Source organism: Pseudophryne corroboree, chromosome 4 (genome assembly GCF_028390025.1).
Source record: "Pseudophryne corroboree isolate aPseCor3 chromosome 4, aPseCor3.hap2, whole genome shotgun sequence".
NCBI lineage: Eukaryota > Metazoa > Chordata > Amphibia > Anura > Myobatrachidae > Pseudophryne > Pseudophryne corroboree.
This window is the reverse complement of record NC_086447.1, coordinates 819,283,730-819,305,896: the sequence shown is the minus strand read 5'-3', so window position 1 is coordinate 819,305,896 and position 22,167 is coordinate 819,283,730. Positions and strand designations below refer to the sequence as shown.

Genomic DNA, 22,167 nt, shown 5'->3' with positions numbered 1-22,167 from the left:
TCCAAGTCCCTAGTAGGCGCAAGACACCACAATAAGCTGGTTCAGGTGAAACACTGACACCACCTTAGGGAGAGAACTGGGGACGAGTCCGCAGCTCTGCCCTGTCCGAATGGACAAACAGATATGGGCTTTTTTGAGAAAAAAACCACCAATTTGACACTCGCCTGGTCCAGGCCAGGTCCAAGAGCATGTTCACTTTTCATGTGAGATGCTTCAAATCCACAGATTTGACTGGTTTTAAACCAATGTGTTTTGAGGAATCCCAGAACTACGTTGAGATCCCACAGTGCCACTGGAGGCACAAAAGGGGGTTGTATATGCAATACTCCCTTGACAAACTTCTGGACTTCAGGAACTGAAGCCAATTCTTTCTGGAAGAAAAATCGACAGGGCCGAAATTTGAACCTTAATGGACACCAATTTGAGGCCCATAGACACTCCTGTTTGCAGGAAATGCAGGAATCGACCGAGTTGAAATTTCTTCGTGGGGCCTTCCTGGCCTCACACCACGCAACATATTTTCGCCACATGTGGTGATAATGTTGTGCGGTCACCTCCTTTCTGGCTTTGACCAGGGTAGGAATGACCTCTTCCTGAATGCCTTTTCCCTTAGGATCCGGCGTTCCACCGCCATGCCGTCAAACGCAGCTGCGGTAAGTCTTGGAACAGACATGGTACTTGCTGAAACAAGTCCCTTCTTAGCGGCAGAGGCCATAAGTCCTCTGTGAGCATCTCTTGAAGTTCCGGGTACCAAGTCCTTCTTGGCCAATCCGGAGCCATGAGTATAGTTCTTACTCCTCTACGTCTTATAATTCTCAGTACCTTAGGTATGAAAAGCAGAGGATGGAACACATACACCGACTGGTACACCCACGGTGTTACCAGAACGTCCACAGCTATTGCCTGAGGGTCTCTTAACCTGGCGCAATACCTGTCCCGTTTTTTGTTCAGACGGGACGCCATCATGTCCACCTTTGGTAATTCCCAACGGTTTACAATCATGTGGAAAACTTCCCCATGAAGTTCCCACTCTGCCGGGTGGAGGTCGTGCCTACTGAGGAAGTCTGCTTCCCAGTTTCCATTCCCGGAATGAAACACTGCTGACAGTGCTATCACATGATTTTCCGCCCAGCGAAAAGTCCTTGCAGTTTTTGCCACTGCCCTCCTGCTTCTTGTGCCGCCCTGTCTATTTACGTGGGCGACTGCCGTGATGTTTTATCCCACTGGATCAATACCGGCTGACCTTGAAGCAGAGGTCTTGCTAAGCTTAGAGCATTATAAATTTACCCTTAGCTATATTTATGTGGAGAAAAGTCTCCAGACTTGATCACACTCCCTGGAAATTTTTTCCTTGTGTGACTGCTCCCCAGCCTCTCGGGCTGGCCTCCGTGGTCACCAACATCCAAAACTGAATGCCGAATCTGCGGCCCTCTAGAAGATGAGCACTCTGTAACCACCACAGGAGAGACACCCTTGTCCTTGGATATAGGGTTATCCGCTGATGCATCTGAAGATGCGATCCGGACCATTTGTCCAGCAGATCCCACTGAAAAGTTCTTGCATGAAATCTGCCGACTGGAATTGCTTCGAAGGAAGTCACCATTTTTTTACCATGGCCCTTGTGCAATGATGCACTGATTTTAGGAGGTTCCTGACTAGCTCGGATAACTCCCTGGCTTTCTCTTCCGGGAGAAAACCTTTTTCTGGACTGTGTCCAGAATCATCCCTAAGCACAGGAGACTTGTTGTCGGGATCAGCTGCGATTTTGGAATATTTAGAATCCACCCCTGCTGTTGTAACAGTATCCGAGATAGTGCTACTCCGACCTCCAACTGTTCCCTGGACTTTGCCCTTATCAGGAGATCGTCCAAGTAAGGGATAATTAAGACGCCTTTTCTTCGAAGAACCACCATCATTTCGGCCATTACCTTGGTAAAGACCCGGGGTGCCGTGGACAATCCAAACGGCAGCGTCTGAAACTGATAGTGACAGTTCTGTACCACGAACCTGAGGTACCCTTAGTGATAAGGGCAAATTTGGGACATGGAGGTAAGCATCCCTGATGTCTCGGGACACCATATAGTCCCCTTCTTCCCGGTTCGTTATCACTGCTCTGAGTGACTCCATCTTGATTTGAACCTTTGTAAGTGTTCAAATTTTTTTAGATTTAGAATAGGTCTCACCTAGCCTTCTGGCTTCAGTACCACAATATAGTGTGGAATAATACCCCTTTTCTTGTTGTAGGAGGGGTAATTTAATTATCACCTGCTGGGAATACAGCTCGTGAATTGTTTCCCATACTGCCTCCTTGTCGGAGGGAGACCTTGGTAAAGCAGACTTCAGGAGCCTGCGCAGGGGAAACGTCTCGACATTCCAATCTGTACCCCTGGGATACTACTTGTAGGATCCAGGGGTCCTGTACGGTCTCAGCGTCATGCTGAGAGCTTGTCAGAAGCGGTGGAACGCTTCTGTTCCTGGGAATGGGCTGCCTGCTGCAGTCTTCTTCCCTTTCCTCTATCCCTGGGCAGATATGACTCTTATAGGGACGAAAGGACTGAAGCTGAAAAGACGGTGTCTTTTTCTGCAGAGATGTGACTTAGGGTAAAAACGGTGGATTTTCCAGCAGTTGCCGTGGCCACCAGGTCCGATGGACCGACCCCAAATAACTCCTCTTCCTTTATACGGCAATACACCTTTGTGCCGTTTGGAATCTGCATCACCTGACCACTGTCGTGTCCATAAACATCTTCTGGCAGATATGGACATCGCACTTACTCTTGATGCCAGAGTGCAAATATCCCTCTATGCATCTCGCATATATAGAAATGCATCCTTTAAATGCTCTATAGTCAATAAAATACTGTCCCTGTCAAGGGTATCAATATTTTTAGTCAGGGAATCCGACCAAGCCACCCCAGCTCTGCACATCCAGGCTGAGGCGATCGCTGGTCGCAGTATAACACCAGTATGTTGTGTATATACTTTTTATGATATTTTCCAGCCTCCTGTCAGCTGGCTCCTTGAGGACGGCCCTATCTATAGACGGTACCGCCACTTGTTCTGATAAGCGTGTGAGCGCCTTATCCACCCTAAGGGGTGTTTCCCAACGCGCCCTAACTTCTGGCGGGAAAGGGTATACCGCCCATATTTTCTATCGGGGGGAACCCACGCATCATCACACACTTCATTTAATTTATCTGATTCAGGAAAAACTACGGTAGTTTTTTCACATCCCACATAATACCCTCTTTTGTGGTACTTGTAGTATCAGAAATATGTAACTCCTCCTTCATTGCCCTTAACGTGTGGCCCTAATAAGGAATACGTTTGTTTATTCACCGTCGACACTGGATTCAGTGTCCCTGTCTGTGTCTGTGTCGACCGACTAAAGTAAACGGGCGTTTTAAAAACCCCTGACGGTGTTTTTGAGACCTAAAGGGAAAAAGACATAGAGTCTATGGGGCTAATGCACAGGCAAAATGAATATGAATAATAATAAGAAAAAAAGGGGGGGTTTTGTTTTCTTCAAAAACCAGCCTTGGAAACCAAATCAGGGAGGCAGAATGCCATAATTAGTATGCAACCGAGCTGGAGGTGCACCTGTAAGCATTTTAACAATATCTAGAAAAAAGAAGGTGGAAAATGACCAAAAGACGGTCATCTACCTGAGAAAGCTCACTTTGTGGCGCACTCTTTTATTCAAAATATGTATTGTATAGAGAATTAAAACTTAACATTTATTAAATTATTGTATAAAATATTGTGATCAAGGTCATACACGTAAAATATAGATTGGTCAATTTCGACCTATAGTGACCCCCAAATTACAGGGGATAAATTATCACTGCGTATATGAGATATATTTAAACCATTAAAGGTAGTTTATATACATATACAATGTAAAAATAAATAGTGAAAAATTCCGTTTGTATATAGCCGCTATGACAGTGAATAATAAAGAACAACTTAGTGAAAATATATTAGCAAACAATTTTGATCGGGTTGTAAAACACTCAGAACGATCCTATCAATTATTCCTTGGATCGTTTACAATAAACCCGATTGGCGGTACTCGTAACTTCAATGAAAGCACTTATCCTTCAATTATTTTAAGAAAAACAATGTCCTCTAGAAAGGCAGTGGTAATGGGTATTTAATTGACACACAATAGTGTTAATCACCAACAACCTTAATGCCCTAGAGTTTTAGTCCAAAATAATTGTTTTGAATGTAACACCCCAGATATGGATCATAGATGTACATACATTACAGTCATCACTCTCAAAGTGTATAAACATTTTTTAACTCAAGCTATACGCACTGAAAACAAGGGACAAATCATTAGTCCAGAAAGCGCATATTCTCAAGCCATGGACTGAAATCTGAACATTTATCATGTATCTGTGGATTTCATATGTGGTTTAACCACCTTAAATATAAACGGCAGAAGTATGTAGGTATGACTATGAGAGGGAAACACTGTCCCTGCCTCAACACCTTTGCTCGTAAATATTGAGTCCCTGATTTAATCCGATAGTATACATTCAGCGTGGGAAACACTTCTAAATAAAATGATCCTCAAGGTATGCATCTCAGACACATGAACTGAAAACTGAGCATTTGTTATATATTCATAGACCTTTGTTATATATCCATGACCTTTGTCATATATCCATGAATATGTGCATATCATATCATATAATAATCAAAATGTAGCAATTATAATAATGAACTTTAAGAGTGATAGAATGTCCCAGCAGCTATAGGTCAATTACCCTTTCTGCTGTCGTCCCATGTGCAGTAATGCAGTGAATGGGAACGATGAGAGTTTGGGTAATACCTGTTGCTGGGACAGAAGGAAGAAGTGCGAGCCGCTTCTGCTGTCCTCCAGCCGGACTCCCCCTCCTCTGTTGTGTCGCCACAGTGCAGAGGCAGCAGGAGACCTTTGGGGGATGAGAGAGCCGCTCTAGATCATATGGAGAGCGGGTGTGTATAACGATCGATCTATGCAAGTTGAGTGCCGAGAACCGCTCACGTGCCCAGACGCCGGGTCGGGTTTGAAAATTCCACGCTCCCGGAGACCATGTACGTCTGCTATGATGATCCGATGACGTACGTTTCGCTAAAGGCTTGTTCACATCAGTGTTTTTGAGACGTCTGGACCGGTACTAATTGTTTGTCGGCCCTCTCATGTCGTCAACCGACCTTGCCGCGTGTTGACATTATCACGTAATTCCCTAAATAAGCCATCCATTCCGGTGTCGACTCCCTAGAGAGTGACATCACCATTACAGGCAATTGCTCCGCCTCCTCACCAACATCGTCCTCATACATGTCGACACACACGTACCGACACAGCACACACACAGGGAATGCTCTGATAGAGGACAGGACCTACTAGCCCTTTGGAGAGACAGAGGGAGAGTTTGCCAGCACACACCAAAAACGCTATAATTATATAGGGACAACCTTATATAAGTGTTTTCCCTTATAGCATCTTTTTTATATATTTTTAACGCCAAATTAGTGCCCCCCCTCTCTGTTTTAACCCTGTTTCTGTAGTGCAGTGCAGGGGAGAGCCTGGGAGCCTTCCCTCCAGCCTTTCTGTGAGGGAAAATGGCGCTGTGTGCTGAGGAGATAGGCCCCGCCCCTTTTTCGGCGGCCTCGTCTCCCGCTCTTAACGGATTCTGGCAGGGGTTAAATATCTCCATATAGCCCCCGGAGGCTATATGTGAGGTATTTTTAGCCAAAAATAGGTTTTCATTGCCTCCCAGGGCGCCCCCCTCCCAGCGCCCTGCACCCTCAGTGACTGCCGTGTGAAGTGTGCTGAGAGGAAATGGCGCACAGCTGCAGTGCTGTGCGCTACCTTAAGAAGACTGAGGAGTCTTCATGCCGCCGATTCTGGACCTTCTTCTTGTTTCAGCATCTGCAAGGGGGCCGGCGGCGAGGCTCCGGTGACCATCCAGGCTGTACCTGTGATCGTCCCTCTGGAGCTAATGTCCAGTAGCCAAAGAAGCCAATCCATCCTGCACGCAGGTGAGTTCACTTCTTCTCCCCTAAGTCCCTCGTTGCAGTGATCCTGTTGCCAGCAGGACTCACTGTAAAATAAAAAACCTAAGCTAAACTTTTCTAAGCAGCTCTTTAGGAGAGCCACCTAGATTGCACCCTTCTCGGCCGGGCACAAAAATCTAACTGAGGCTTGGAGGAGGGTCATAGGGGGAGGAGCCAGTGCACACCACCTGATCCTAAAGCTTTACTTTTTGTGCCCTGTCTCCTGCGGAGCCGCTATTCCCCATGGTCCTTTCAGGAACCCCAGCATCCACTAGGACGATAGAGAAAAGTGGATTTACCTGCAGTAGCTGTGGAAACCAGGTCCGTGAGACCTTCCCCAAACAATTCCTCACCCTTGTAAGGCAAAACCTCCATATGCCTCTTCGAGTTGGCATCACCCGTCCATTGTCGGGTCCATAGGGCTCGCCTAGCAGAAATCGCCATAGCGTTGGCTCTGGAACCCAGTAGGCCAACGTCTCTCTGAGCATCCCTCATATATAGGACAGGATCCTTAATATGACCCAGGGTCAATAAAATGGTTTCCTTATCCAGCGTATCAATATCAGCAGATAAGGTATCTGTCCACACTGCTACAGCGCTACAAACCCAAGCCGACGCTATCGCCGGTCTGAGTAATGTACCAGTATGTGTGTAAATTGACTTCAAGGTAGTCTCCTGCCTGCGATCAGCAGGATCCTTGAGGGTTGCGGTATCTTGAGATGGCAGCGCTACCTTTTTGGATAAGCGTGTCAACACTTTGTCCACCCATGGGGAGGATTCCCACCGTATCCTGTCCTTAGCCGGGAAAGGATACGCCATAAGAATCCTTTTGGGAATCTGCAGTTTCTTGTCTGGACTTTCCCAAGCCCTTTCAAACAACTCATTTAGCTCATGTGAAGGGGGAAAAGTAACCTCAGGCTTCTTTTCTTTAAACATGTGGACCCTCGTGTCAGGTACAGAGGGGTCATCTGTGATATTCAACACATCTTTTATTGCAATAATCATATAATGAATACTTTTAGCCAATTTTGGCTGCAACTTCGCATCATCGTAGTCGACACTGGAGTCAGAATCCGTGTCGGTGTCAGTGCCTACTACTTGGGATAGTGGGCGCTTTTGAGACCCAGAAGGTCCCTGCAACATAGTGAAATGCAGGGCTCGACTCCCTGTACATTCCCTGGACTCTGCTTTGTCCAACCTTGTGTAATAAATTCACATTTGCATTTAAAACATTCCACATACCCAACCAGTCAGGTGTCGGCGTTGCCGACGGAGACACCACACTCATTTGCTCCACCTGCTCCCTAGAAGAGCCTTCCGCTTAAGACATGCCGACACACGCGTACCGACACCCCACACACTCAGGGAAATCTCTAATCTGGAGACAGTTCCCTAACAAGGCCCTTTGGAGAGACAGAGAGAGAGAGTATGCCAGCACACACCCAGCGCCAATAACCTTGGAAAAAATTCCCAGATAGATATAGCGCTTTTATTATATATATTTACTGCGCCAAATTATGTGCCCCCCCCTCCCCCCTTAAAACCCTCTGTCACCGTGTTCAGCAGGGGAGAGTCCGGGGAGCCAGCTTCTCAGCGGTGTGCAGTGGAGAAAATGGCGCTGGTTAGTGCTGAGGGATCAAGCTCCACCCCCTCAGCGGCGGGATTCGGTCCCGCTTGATTTCTTTTAAAAAAAACTGGCAGGGGATTTCCTATATACAGCCCTCAGAGTGTGTGTGTGTATATATATTTTTTTGCACTGTCACTTTAATACAAATCTTTTGCTTGAACAAAACCCTTGGAGTGCCGCCTGGTCTCCTTTTCTATGGACAATAGTTGAAGGTACCCCACATTGGTGTGTGTATGTATGTATGTATGTATGCATGCATGTATGTATGTGTATATAATAAGATTTTACTTACCGATAAATCTATTTCTCGGAGTCCGTAGTGGATGCTGGGGTTCCTGAAAGGACCATGGGGAATAGCGGCTCCGCAGGAGACAGGGCACAAAAAGTAAAGCTTTTCCAGATCAGGTGGTGTGCACTGGCTCCTCCCCCTATGACCCTCCTCCAGACTCCAGTTAGGTACTGTGCCCGGACGAGCGTACACAATAAGGGAGGATTTTGAATCCCGGGTAAGACTCATACCAGCCACACCAATCACACCGTACAACTTGTGATCTAAACCCAGTTAACAGTATGATAACAGCGGAGCCTCTGAAAGATGGCTTCCTTCAACAATAACCCGAATTAGTTAACAATAACTATGTACAATTATTGCAGATAATCCGCACTTGGGATGGGCGCCCAGCATCCACTACGGACTCCGAGAAATAGAATTATCGGTAAGTAAAATCTTATTTTCTCTATCGTCCTAGTGGATGCTGGGGTTCCTGAAAGGACCATGGGGATTATACCAAAGCTCCCAAACGGGCGGGAGAGTGCGGATGACTCTGCAGCACCGAATGAGAGAACTCCAGGTCCTCCTTAGCCAGAGTATCAAATTTGTAAAATTTTACAAACGTGTTCTCCCCTGACCACGTAGCTGCTCGGCAAAGTTGTAATGCCGAGACCCCTCGGGCAGCCGCCCAAGATGAGCCCACCTTCCTTGTGGAGTGGGCCTTTACAGATTTAGGCTGTGGCAGGCCTGCCACAGAATGTGCAAGTTGGATTGTGCTACAGATCCAACGAGCAATCGTCTGCTTAGACGCAGGAGCACCCATCTTGTTGGGTGCATACAATATAAACAACGAGTCAGATTTTCTGACTCCAGCTGTCCTTGCAATATAAATTTTTAATGCTCTGACAACGTCCAGTAACTTGGAGTCCTCCAAGTCGCTTGTAGCCGCAGGCACTACAATAGGCTGGTTCAGATGAAATGCTGACACCACCTTAGGGAGAAAATGCGGACGAGTCCGCAGTTCTGCCCTGTCCGAATGGAAAATCAGATATGGGCTTTTGTAAGATAAAGCTGCCAGTTCTGACACTCTCCTGGCCGAAGCCAGGGCTAGAAGCATGGTCACTTTCCATGTGAGATATTTCAAATCCACCTTCTTTAGTGGTTCAAACCAATGAGATTTTAGAAAGTCCAAAACCACATTGAGATCCCACGGTGCCACTGGAGGCACCACAGGAGGCTGTATATGTAGCACTCCCTTAACAAAGGTCTGGACTTCAGGGACTGAAGCCAATTCTTTTTGAAAGAAAATCGACAGGGCCGAAATTTGAACCTTAATAGATCCCAATTTGAGACCCATAGACAATCCTGATTGCAGGAAATGTAGGAATCGACCCAGTTGAAATTCCTCCGTCGGAGCACTCCGATCTTCGCACCACGCAACATATTTTCGCCAAATTCGGTGATAATGTTGCACGGTTACTTCCTTCCTTGCTTTAATCAAAGTAGGAATGACTTCTTCCGGCATGCCTTTTTCCTTTAGGATCCGGCGTTCAACCGCCATGCCGTCAAACGCAGCCGCGGTAAGTCTTGAAACAGACAGGGACCCTGCTGAAGCAAGTCCCTCCTTAGAGGTAGAGGCCACGGATCTTCCGTGACCATCTCTTGAAGTTCCGGGTACCAAGTCCTTCTTGGCCAATCCGGAACCACTAGTATCGTCCTTACGCCTCTTTGCCGTATAATTCTCAATACTTTTGGTATGAGAGGCAGAGGAGGAAACACATACACCGACTGGTACACCCAATGCGTTACCAGCGCGTCCACAGCTATTGCCTGCGGATCTCTTGACCTGGCGCAATACCTGTCCAGTTTTTTGTTGAGGCGAGACGCCATCATGTCCACCATTGGTCTTTCCCAACGGGTTACCAGCAAGTGGAAGACTTCTGGATGAAGTCCCCACTCTCCCGGGTGAAGATCGTGTCTGCTGAGGAAGTCTGCTTCCCAGTTGTCCACTCCCGGGATGAACACTGCTGACAGTGCTATCACATGATTCTCTGCCCAGCGAAGAATCCTTGCAGCTTCTGCCATTGCACTCCTGCTTCTTGTGCCGCCCTGTCTGTTCACATGGGCGACTGCCGTGATGTTGTCCGACTGGATCAACACCGGTTTTCCCTGAAGCAGAGGTTCTGCCTGGCTTAGAGCATTGTATATTGCTCTTAGTTCCAGAATGTTTATGTGAAGAGACGTTTCCAGGCTCGTCCATACTCCCTGGAAGTTTCTTCCTTGTGTGACTGCTCCCCAGCCTCTCAGGCTGGCGTCCGTGGTCACCAGGATCCAATCCTGTATGCCGAATCTGCGGCCCTCCAATAGATGAGCACTCTGCAACCACCACAGAAGAGACACCCTTGTCCTTGGAGACAGGGTTATCCGCAGGTGCATCTGAAGATGCGACCCTGACCATTTGTCCAACAGATCCCTTTGGAAAATTCTTGCGTGGAATCTGCCGAATGGAATTGCTTCGTAAGAAGCCACCATTTTTCCCAGGACTCTTGTGCATTGATGTACAGACACCTTTCCTGGTTTTAGGAGGTTCCTGACAAGCTCGGATAACTCCTTGGCTTTTTCCTCCGGGAGAAAAACCTTTTTCTGAACCGTGTCCAGAATCATCCCTAGGAACAGCAGACGAGTTGTCGGCATTAACTGGGATTTTGGAATATTCAGAATCCCCCCGTGCTGTTTTAGCACTTCTTGAGACAGTGCTAATCCCCTCTCTAGCTGTTCTCTGGACCTTGCCCTTATTAGGAGATCGTCCAAGTATGGGATAATTAATATGCCTTTTCTTCGAAGAAGAATCATCATCTCGGCCATTACCTTTGTAAAGACCCGAGGTGCCGTGGACAATCCGAACGGCAGCGTCTGAAACTGATAGTGACAGTTTTGTACAACGAACCTGAGGTACCCCTGGTGTGAGGGGTAAATTGGAACGTGGAGATACGCATCCTTGATGTCCAAGGATACCATAAAGTCCCCCTCTTCCAGGTTCGCTATCACTGCTCTGAGTGACTCCATCTTGAACTTGAACTTCATGTACAGGTTCAAGGACTTCAGATTTAGAATAGGCCTTACCGAGCCATCCGGCTTCGGTACCACAAAAAGAGTGGAATAATACCCCTTCCCTTGTTGTAGAAGAGGTACCTTGACTATCACCTGCTGAGAGTACAGCTTGTGAATGGCTTCCAAAACCGTCTCCCTTTCGGAGGGGGACGTTGGTAAAGCAGACTTCAGGAAACGGCGAGGTGGATCTGTCTCTAATTCCAACCTGTACCCCTGAGATATTATCTGCAGGATCCAGGGATCTACCTGCGAGTGAGCCCACTGCGCGCTGTAATTTTTGAGACGACCACCCACCGTCCCCGAGTCCGCTTGAGAAGCCCCAGCGTCATGCTGAGGCTTTTGTAGAAGCCGGGGAAGGCTTCTGTTCCTGGGAAGGAGCTGCCTGTTGCTGTCTCTTCCCTCGACCTCTGCCTCGTGGCAGATATGAATAGCCCTTTGCTCTCTTATTTTTAAAGGAACGAAAGGGCTGCGGTTGAAAAGTCGGTGCCTTTTTCTGTTGGGGAGTGACTTGAGGTAGAAAGGTGGATTTCCCGGCTGTAGCCGTGGCCACCAAATCTGATAGACCGACTCCAAATAACTCCTCCCCTTTATACGGCAAAACTTCCATATGTCGTTTTGAATCCGCATCGCCTGTCCACTGTCGCGTCCATAAAGCTCTTCTGGCCGAAATGGACATAGCACTTACCCGTGATGCCAGTGTGCAGATATCCCTCTGTGCATCACGCATATAAAGAAATGCATCCTTTATTTGTTCTAACGACAGTAAAATATTGTCCCTGTCCAGGGTATCAATATTTTCAATCAGGGACTCTGACCAAACTACCCAAGCACTGCACATCCAGGCAGTCGCTATAGCTGGTCGTAGTATAACACCTGCATGTGTGTATATACTTTTTTGGATATTTTCCATCCTCCTATCTGATGGATCTTTAAGTGCGGCCGTCTCAGGAGAGGGTAACGCCACTTGTTTAGATAAGCGTGTTAGCGCCTTGTCCACCCTAGGAGGTGTTTCCCAGCGCTCCCTAACCTCTGGCGGGAAAGGGTATAATGCCAATAATTTCTTTGAAATTATCAGCTTTTTATCAGGGGCAACCCACGCTTCATTACACACGTCATTTAATTCTTCTGATTCAGGAAAAACTATAGGTAGTTTTTTCACACCCCACATAATACCCTGTTTAGTGGTACCTGTAGTATCAGCTAAATGTAACGCCTCCTTCATTGCCAAAATCATATAACGTGTGGCCCTACTGGAAAATACGGTTGATTCGTCACCGTCACCACTGGAGTCAGTGCCTGTGTCTGGGTCTGTGTCGACCGACTGAGGCAAAGGGCGTTTCACAGCCCCTGACGGTGTTTGAGTCGCCTGGACAGGCACTAATTGATTGTCCGGCCGTCTCATGTCGTCAAACGACTGCTTTAGCGTGTTGACACTATCCCGTAGTTCCATAAATAAAGGCATCCATTCTGGTGTCGACTCCCTAGGGGGTGACATCCTCATATTTGGCAATTGCTCCGCCTCCACACCAATATCGTCCTCATACATGTCGACACACACGTACCGACACACAGCAGACACACAGGGAATGCTCCTAACGAAGACAGGACCCACTAGCCCTTTGGGGAGACAGAGGGAGAGTTTGCCAGCACACACCAAAAGCGCTATATATATCAGGGATAGCCTTATAATAAGTGCTCCCTTATAGCTGCTTTATATATATCAAAATATCGCCATAAATTTGCCCCCCCTCTCTGTTTTACCCTGTTTCTGTAGTGCAGTGCAGGGGAGAGACCTGGGAGCCGTCCTGACCAGCGGAGCTGTGAGAGGAAATGGCGCCGTGTGCTGAGGAGATAGGCCCCGCCCCTTTTCCGGCGGGCTCGTCTCCCGCTATTTAGTGAATCCAGGCAGGGGTTAAATATCTCCATATAGCCTCTGGGGGCTATATGTGAGGTATTTTTAGCCTTTATATAGGTTACATTTGCCTCCCAGGGCGCCCCCCCCCAGCGCCCTGCACCCTCAGTGACTGCGTGTGAAGTGTGCTGAGAGGAAAATGGCGCACAGCTGCAGTGCTGTGCGCTACCTTTAGAAGACTGCAGGAGTCTTCAGCCGCCGATTCTGGACCTCTTCTGACTTCAGCATCTGCAAGGGGGCCGGCGGCGCGGCTCCGGTGACCATCCAGGCTGTACCTGTGATCGTCCCTCTGGAGCTGATGTCCAGTAGCCAAGAAGCCAATCCATCCTGCACGCAGGTGAGTTCACTTCTTCTCCCCTCAGTCCCTCGTTGCAGTGATCCTGTTGCCAGCAGGACTCACTGTAAAATAAAAAACCTAAGCTAAACTTTTTCTAAGCAGCTCTTTAGGAGAGCCACCTAGATTGCACCCTTCTCGGCCGGGCACAAAAATCTAACTGGAGTCTGGAGGAGGGTCATAGGGGGAGGAGCCAGTGCACACCACCTGATCTGGAAAAGCTTTACTTTTTGTGCCCTGTCTCCTGCGGAGCCGCTATTCCCCATGGTCCTTTCAGGAACCCCAGCATCCACTAGGACGATAGAGAAAATATATATATATATATATATATATATATATATATATATATATATATTTATGCCAGTCCTAGAGGTTTGAAATTGCTGCCCAGAGCGCCCCCCCCTGCGCCTGCCGTGTGTGGGAGCAATGACACGCAGCGTTACCTCAGAGAAGATCTGAAGTCTTCTGCCGCCTCTGAAGTCTTCTATCTTCTCATACTCACCCGGCTTCTATCTTCCGGCTCTGTGAGGAGGACAGCGGCGCGGCTCCGGGTCGAACTGTGAGGGGAGACCTGCGTTCCGACTCCCTCTGGAGCTAATGGTGTCCAGTAGCCTAAGAAGCAGAGCCTAGCATTTAAGTAGGTCTGCTTCTCTCTCCTCAGTCCCACGATGCAGGGAGCCTGTTGCCAGCAGGGCTCCCTGAAAATAAAAAACCTAACAAAATTATTTCTTTCGGATAAACTCAGGAGAGCTCCCTGTAGTGCACCCAGTCTCCTCTGGGCACAGTATCAAACTGAGGTCTGGAGGAGGGGCATAGAGGGAGGAGCCAGTGCACACTCCTATCTGAAGTTCTTTTTAGTGCCCATGTCTCCTGCGGAGCCCGTCTATCCCCATGGTCCTTACGGAGTCCCCAGCATCCTCTAGGACGTAAGAGAAGATATTTTGAGAGGGGCATGGCTTAGGTGGCTAGCAGGGAGCACACCATTCTACAGAGCTCCTGCTCTAAATGTATTAACCCCCACTTTTAGGAGACAGTAGGGATGGTTTGTCCTGGGAGGGAGGTTTGGTTGCGGAGCCAGGGGTTGCTTCTGAGCAGCCTTGTGGGTTGCAGCCTACCTGTCTCTGTGGGGCCGTGAACTCCGGTTGCTTGAGGTTCTGTAGCGGAGCTGCAGGGGACGCGGGGCTCCCTTGCCTGCCCGGAGACCATTTACCTGCCGGAGACCCAACGCTGTGCACCGCTGCTTCCCCCTCAGTCCTTGTGCAGACTGCACGAGGCGACTATCCTTGTCCCAGACAGCAGGGCTGGCAGGGAGGGGCACGCGGCCTGTCAGTCTCCTCACTGGGGCTATGAAAAGCCAGAGCTCTCCACAGCGGACCTCAGCGAAACGGGAAAGCTTTCATCTGCCGCCAGATTGTGGGTCCCCCTGCTGCCAGCCCCTGCTCCTGGAGGTCAGAAGTGATTAGCTTCTACACCCAGCCACTGATTGCTGGAGCCCCCCTGGGATCTACTTCCATACTGTCCTGTGAGTACTTTCCTTTGATTTATAACCGCTGGAGTGGAGCTATATTTCTATACTGCAGGCTCCACACAGCCCAGCATCACATGTACTTCCAAGTGCTCTTACATATCTCCCACTTCCACACTGTGCTGAGCCTCTGAAACCCGGCTTGTTTGCTACATCTCCTTCTGACATAGCTGGCCATCTTTATAATCGAGCTAATTACTCCCACAATCTTGAACTTGCTATCCTACATTTTCTCAGATGTCAACACCCACCTATGGTGATATGCGAATGCTCTCAGCTGACTATGCCCATTCACTAGCAGGGGAATGTGTCCTCAGTCATCCTTTTAGACACTGGTGTTGTCTTTTACAATGGTCTTTTCGCCCATTCTCTTCTAATGGCCAGAGGCAAGAAAATTTTACAGGGACAGACTTCCTGGCCAGCAGGTAATACTACCTCCCTATCGATTCTCCGGTCCTACTTATCTACACCACAAGTTGCGGACTCTTCTGCTACTGCGCCCAGGAATACCTCTAGTCCGCCCCTATTGGCCCATTCTTCCCCATCTGCAGATCTACAAGCTCAAATGTCCCAGCTACAGGGTGAGATTGGGCAAATTGTGACACGTCCGTTCTCTCCCTTCTAAACAAGACATGCAAGCACCTGAGTGCCGCTTACAAGGCTCTCTTCAGTCCCAGATTTCATCTGTACAATCTGATATTAAACAGCTGGGAGCTAAAATTCTCCCCCTGGAAGACAGACACCGTGGAAGACCAACTACTCCGTCTCCGCGACATGGTTTCACACCACCTTGTAAGTGATAGTCCGTAAAAAAAAAAAAAGGAGTCCGAGATCGGATGGCAACCCGCACCTCTGGCAATCTCATACTGCAACACATCCTCTCTTAATTAGCTCTTTAGTACTTATTGCAAGAGCACTGGGTTACATATGTTGGGGGCACGAAACCTTCAGTAGCAAGCCGCTTACTGCACATCAGTTACATGGGCTTCCTGAGTGACAGCATCAGGTGTTCTAAAAACCAGTAGTTGTCACACAGCCTAAAATGCCCCTCTCGGCTCCACCGCAAGCTTAATTTAGCACAAGAACCGAAAAGTTGGGGTGTCTAGTGGCAAGTGAGGGAAGAGCATTCATTACTTGTTGGATAATTTGAAAGGCATCTGTATTGCACACCCAGCAAATAAAGAAATAGAGGATCACTGAAAAATAAAAATTTCACTATAAATACAGAGTTAGTCTGGAGTAGTTACTAAAAAACAATGCACAAGTCTCTGCTACAATATGGATAATGTCCAATAACCTGGACCTCACCAAAATGCAGTAATGCTTCTGTGTAAATATACCCAGCGAAAACAGTAAATCACTGAGATAAAAAAAAATAGTTACCCAGCGTTTCCCTCATGTTCTTATACAGATTAATAGAATCCGTGTCCTTCATAAATTCTCGAACCACTTCACCCTGATCATTCTCCACAACTAGAACTTCCTCTGGTTTAGCCATTCGACTGACCATCAACAAACGCACCTGCAGGAAAGGAATGGTGACCAGTTACATAACTGCCTGGAAACTGAATAATTACAATAGTAGCACAGAGAATATAGAGGGCTGTGTGAATATAATCCATTTTACTACTTGCTTGGATACTCCGATTGTTAGACACGATGTGATGTCTGACTCGGGAGTAGCAAAACACCATGGGTATGAATTATTTATGCAGGTAAATGTAAATAGCATATTTATTCAGAAATTAACTACATAGTTTACAAAGCTACAAGCATTTACAGTTTCCAAGACATGAACTACACGTTTATACTGTATAAAAGCACAACACAAATGGTTTGTAATAAAAATGCTTAGATTGCCATTTAACTACAGTACATAGGGCTCTTGTAGTGGGAAAGGCAGCCACTTGTACAGAAGATTAATGAAAAACCATTCAATGAAGATTAAAAGACTTTTCAAAATGTTAGAGGAAAAGTCATTTTTTCATTTTTAGCTTCAGGTGCCCATCATTAACTTTCTCTGGGTCTACTGGGGAACACAGATACCACTGGGAAAAAGAGTGAGCTTCCATTAGCAATCACTGAGTAACATGAAACTTGCTTTCAGGTTCGGTTCATTCGTTAGAGCACAGAACCCAACTGCAGGGATGAGGGAAAGAAATCAGACTGTTTACTATAACAGTAGTACTAGGCTTAGTGGACTTCTTGCTGTCCTGTATGTGAAGCATTGCAATTCACACACTAAGCCAGGCATCGACCCAGAGTTTCCTCCAGGACAGGAATATAGAACAGGGACAAGCTTAAACACCTTATAAATTAATTTTAAAAGTACCAACAAGTTCTAATGAAGGCTCTATAGCCAAATGGTACTAGTGTAACTAAACACTACATCAGGTAGGAGCAGGGAAGGGGGGAAGAATGGAGTCAATGCTGGGCCGCACCCATAATTTTGTACACGGGTCCTTCCCGGGTGTCACCTGGCTGAGAACTTACAGACTTGAAGCCCGAGCTGGTGCTTGGAGAGGACAACACCAAGCTCCGGCTCTTCCTATGGCGTGAACGGGTCCAGGTCACATCGACCCAGTACACCTGTTCACACTGCACCGCGAGCCATACGGAACATATGTTCAGCCCTGCTTGCTGCCAGGTTTGAAATGCTGGTTTGTTCGACCAGCGTAATTTCATACGGCACAATATCCCGGGTTGCTGCGCGTTCATGTGCACCTACCCAGAATATTTATGTCAGTGTGAAATAGGTATTAGTCAAAACAAGGACAAATCATTTGACTATCAACATTTTCTTTCATTGTAATCAATAACAAAAAAAACAAAAAAAAAACCACATTTACAACAGTCAAATGGGTATATCCCCCCACATATACTTTAGAACCAAGTATAGTGGGAGGTCTTTATTGTCCCCTGTAATCCACATCCTACCACCCAAAGGTCTTTGGGACAAGAAGAAAAAAAAAATCATTTTTTAAATTCAGATTTTGTTAGGAAAACATGTAGAAACTTTTATTGCCATTTTGGAAAGGTGAATTAAAAGGTGCAGAAAGAATAATATAGCATAGATATAGCCACTTTTAGTTTACTAACTGAAATTTCAATTTGGTTATATATTACTTAATGTATTAAACAGAACAAAGCAGAGTTCTCAAAGCGGGGAAAAATATTTAGGTCAAAAAAAAAAAAAAAAACATAAACAAGCAGATATTTATGCAATATATTGTTTGCATGCACCTGTTAGCATAGGAAAGAAGGATGAATGAAAACCAGGAGGAATAAAATACCTTTGACAAAACTGGTAAGTACAGCTGTCTTCTAGGGGGAACATCAAAATGCTGACTGCCAGAAAGGAGTGGTGATGTCGATGTGGAGAATGGACTCTCTCTATACAACTCTGCTGCTAGATGGTTCCAATACTCGAGGCAAATTTTGAAGATTTCAGTTTCTTCTACCTCAGACACCAGCAGCATGTAGTGCAGAGCCTGCATTTAGGTCACAAAAAGCCATTAGTGAGAAGAGATAAGATTTGCCAAATATTTCTACATAACATGCATGTACTGTGCTGCTTCTCAATGGGGAACCCATTGCGTTGATCATTAAAGCCACACAAATGTCTCTCTCATACCCAATCTCTGCCCACCGTCTTTCATGTCTTCTTACCATTTCTACATGGAAGTCCCTGCGCTCTTAAAGTAAGGTTTATAAAAAAAAAATAAAGCAAAACACTAATTGTAATCCCTACACCCATGATGTCCCATGCTTTGGGGAAAATTCAATTAGGCATGGAAAATGCTGGAATGGGTGCGTTAACTGCAGAAGGCATTTTCTGCTAGTAGCCTATGGAGATGCAAACAGAACCTGAATAAAGTAATGCACTCGCAGCTAATTTCATCTGCCCCTATAGCGGTTGACAGCACCACACACTCCTCTGCCAGATATCCTTAACTCCTCCACTCCCCACATTCAGTCTCTCACAATCTTGGAGCTTCCATCATCGCAACCTCTAGATTCACACCTCTCGCAATGGATGCCACGACCACGCATTTGCCATGAACAGCTCTACTACTGCAATATGCCACATGCGTCCACCTCTACCTAATACACCATTAGCACTGCTGCCCTTCTCATTTACCCCTCTTGCTGCTCTGTAGGCTTCCCCTTCTATAAACCGTTTTATTGGATCTAAATCCTCCACAGAACAATGCCTGCACACCTCACTTCCATCGCCCCCATCCAACCACTCCCCACATCACCTCCACCGTGATCATCTCCTCTCACTCCTGCATCCAATATGTCCTTCATACATCCGACTACTGCTCTATTTATCCGTTTTTTTTGGTTTCATTTTCCTCCCTATTTTCACCCTATTAGACAGCAAGCCCTAATTCTCACTCCTTCATTCTTTCCAAGGACCGTCCCAGTTACCCATTTGATCCCCTATCCACATCTATCCCAATGGTGACTCGGATGTTGTCTTGTCATTAGGAAGGTACAGGCTTAATAAGCGTTTGCCCCCCTTACCCATCAATGCTTGCCAATACTCCCTTCTCCTCAGTTACCATATTTGGTTGTATGAATCCATTTAGAATTAACCCATATTTTGTAGCATCAATTAGTTATTACCGTAAAGGTGCCTCAGGCAATATGTGGCACATTATAAATAATTTTAATTTTATATACTAATCAAACCAAATGAACAATTCATTCAATCCTTGTACAGTGCATATCAGAAGAAACCACCCAAAACTTCTCTGATGCGACCATGCCTAGGCAAGTGGTTAATGGAAAATCCGTTTAATTAATTTGTTAGTACCAACAGTATACTTGTATACAACCAATAGTTAATTACATTATAAAGAGGATTTTGGTAATTACCGATAAATCAATTTTTCTGAATCCACTCGGGGACACTGGAGATTTTAGACAGCTTGGGGGTGTGAAGGTTGCAGACCCGAGGTAGCACAGTGCAATACAAGAAAAATGATGCACAGCTGGCCCCTCCCCCTTCACGACTAACCCCCCCCCCCCCCCCCTCCCCCCCAGTTTGAAACATTGAAGGAGAGAAGAGGGAACATGAAAGATCAAGGCTATACTGGAAGGAACGAACCGTATCGACATATCAAACAGCAACCAAGAACTAATAACACATTAACCAAACTGTTTGAACTAAATTTATAAGAACATGCAGGCTGATAGCACAGAGGCGGGCATCCAGTGTCCCCGAGTGGATTCAGAGGTATGGATTTACCGTTAAGTACCAAAATCCTTTTTTCTCCTTCATCCACTAGGGAACACTGGAGATCTGAGACGGCTGGGAAGACTCAAAGATACTCCCGTGGGCAGGAGTGCTGTCTGAAGTCTGAATACCCAAACATCCAAAATTTGCATCTCTAGATGCCAACATGTCAAACTTGTAAAAACGAGTTAACGTGTGTGCTGATGACCACGTTGCCGCTCTGTAAGGTTGTGTATTGGAAACTCCTCTAGCTGCCACCCATGAAGCTCCAACTGATCTGGTGGTATGAGCTCCTACCCGAAAAAGGCACTCTTACCACAAGAAACATAGGCCTGTTTGATGGTTAGACGTATCCATCCGGCCAAGATTTGTTTTGAAGCCGGCCAACCCTTCCTGGGTCCGTCACAGTACAAACAAGGCGTTCGACTTCCTAACAGAATTGGTAGCCTGAACGTAGAACCGTAAGGCTCTGACCACATCCAAGGACAAGTCCCCCTCTGCCAATCCTTGGAAGGAGGGGACCACAATCTGCTGGTTTATGTGGAAACCTGAAACCACCTTAGGTAAAAATTCAGCTTTTCTACAGAGCTCTGCTGTCTTCATGAAAAACAAGGAAAGGACTTTTATATGACAGGGCACCTAATTCTGAAACCCTTCTTGCTGATGCTAAAGCTAGGAGCAGGACTGCTTTCAAGCTCTTATTTTAAATCCGCCCTCTAATAAAGGCTCAAAAACGGCCGATCTAAAAAGTTCTAACACCAAATCTAGATCCCATGGGAGGACGAAAAGGTGGTTGTATTCTCAACACACCCTGCAAAAATGCCTGGACCTCCTGCAAGGACGCCAGACGTTGCTGAAAAAGGATCGAAAGGGCTGAAACCTGTACCTTCAAGGATACCAATCGCCAACCACCATCCAAACCATTTTGGAGAAACCTCAACAGTCTAGTCAGGTGGAATTCTCTAGGGTTCCAAACCTTAGGCTGGCAGCAGTCCATGTACTTCTTCCATATTCAATAGTAATGTGCTGCCGTGACTGGCTTCCTTGCTGCTAACATAGTAGGAATAGCTGATTTTGGGATACCCCTGGTCTTAGTATCTTGGTCTCAAAAGCCACGCCGTCAAACATAGACCGTTCAGGTCCGGGTGAAGGAATGTGCCTTGTGACAACAAGTCCTCTCTCTGTGGCAGTTTCCAAGGATCTTCCGCCAGGAGTCCCCTCAGGTCAGAGTACCAACTTCTGCAAGGCCAGTATGGTGCTATTAAAATCACCCGCGCTATTTCCTGTTTCACCTCTAACACTCTTGGTAACAGAGGAAATGGCGGAAAGATGTACACCAGGTTGTATGTCCAGGGGATCGCCAGCGCGTCCACTGCCTCTGCTGCTAAAACCCACGACCTGGCCACAGGTCGTGGTAGCAGATTGTTGTTCTGAGAGGCCATCGGGTCTATCTGCGGTGGAGCCCACCTTCTCACCACTGCGTCGAATACCTGTAGGTGTAGGCACCACTCCCCTGGATGCATATCTTGCCGACCGAGGTAGTCTGCTTCCGAATTGTTCACTCCTGGAATGAAGATTGCTGACAGGATTATATTGCGCTTTTCTGTCCAAGACAGAACCGTTGTGGCCTCTTTTAAAGCCATGCGGCTTCTTGTTCCTCTCTGACGGTTTATGTATGCTCACATTGTCCGACTCCACTCTCACGTGCTGAGCCCTTACTAGGTCCTCTGCCAGAAGAAGCGCATTGTAAATGACTCTTAGTTCCAGAGCATTTATTGAAAGACTGTTCTCCTGCGATGACCATCTCCCCTGAAACGGATAGTTGTCCAGCACTGCTCCCCATCCTATGAGACGGGCATCTGTTGTCAAAACCTTCCAATCCCAGATTCCAAACCTTTCCCGCTGCTAGGTTCTTGTTGACCGACCACCAAATTAAGGAGGTCCTGGCTTGGGATAACAAGCTAATCAGTCGGTGAAGAGTAAATGCATACCTGCCCCTGAGCAATCAGATTCAGCTGAAAGGGTCTGGAATGTAGTCTGCCATATTGGATCACTTCGAAGGTTGCTACTATTTTCCCTAGCAGCTGTACA

The 22,167-nt window shown here is 46.8% G+C and overlaps 1 protein-coding gene across 1 annotated transcript in view; it reads right to left on the bottom strand.

Annotated features, from left to right (window-relative positions):
- XPO1 (exportin 1) overlaps positions 1 to 22,167 on the bottom strand; it is a 232,646-nt gene that overhangs the window by 71,505 nt on the left and 138,974 nt on the right. Inside the window, exons 12-13 of the mRNA XM_063918496.1 lie at positions 18,125 to 18,322; positions 16,215 to 16,353 (exon numbers count right to left, since the gene is read on the bottom strand). Of these exons, the coding sequence (XP_063774566.1) occupies positions 16,215 to 16,353; positions 18,125 to 18,322 (337 nt within the window). The remainder of the gene's footprint in view (positions 1 to 16,214; positions 16,354 to 18,124; positions 18,323 to 22,167) is intronic.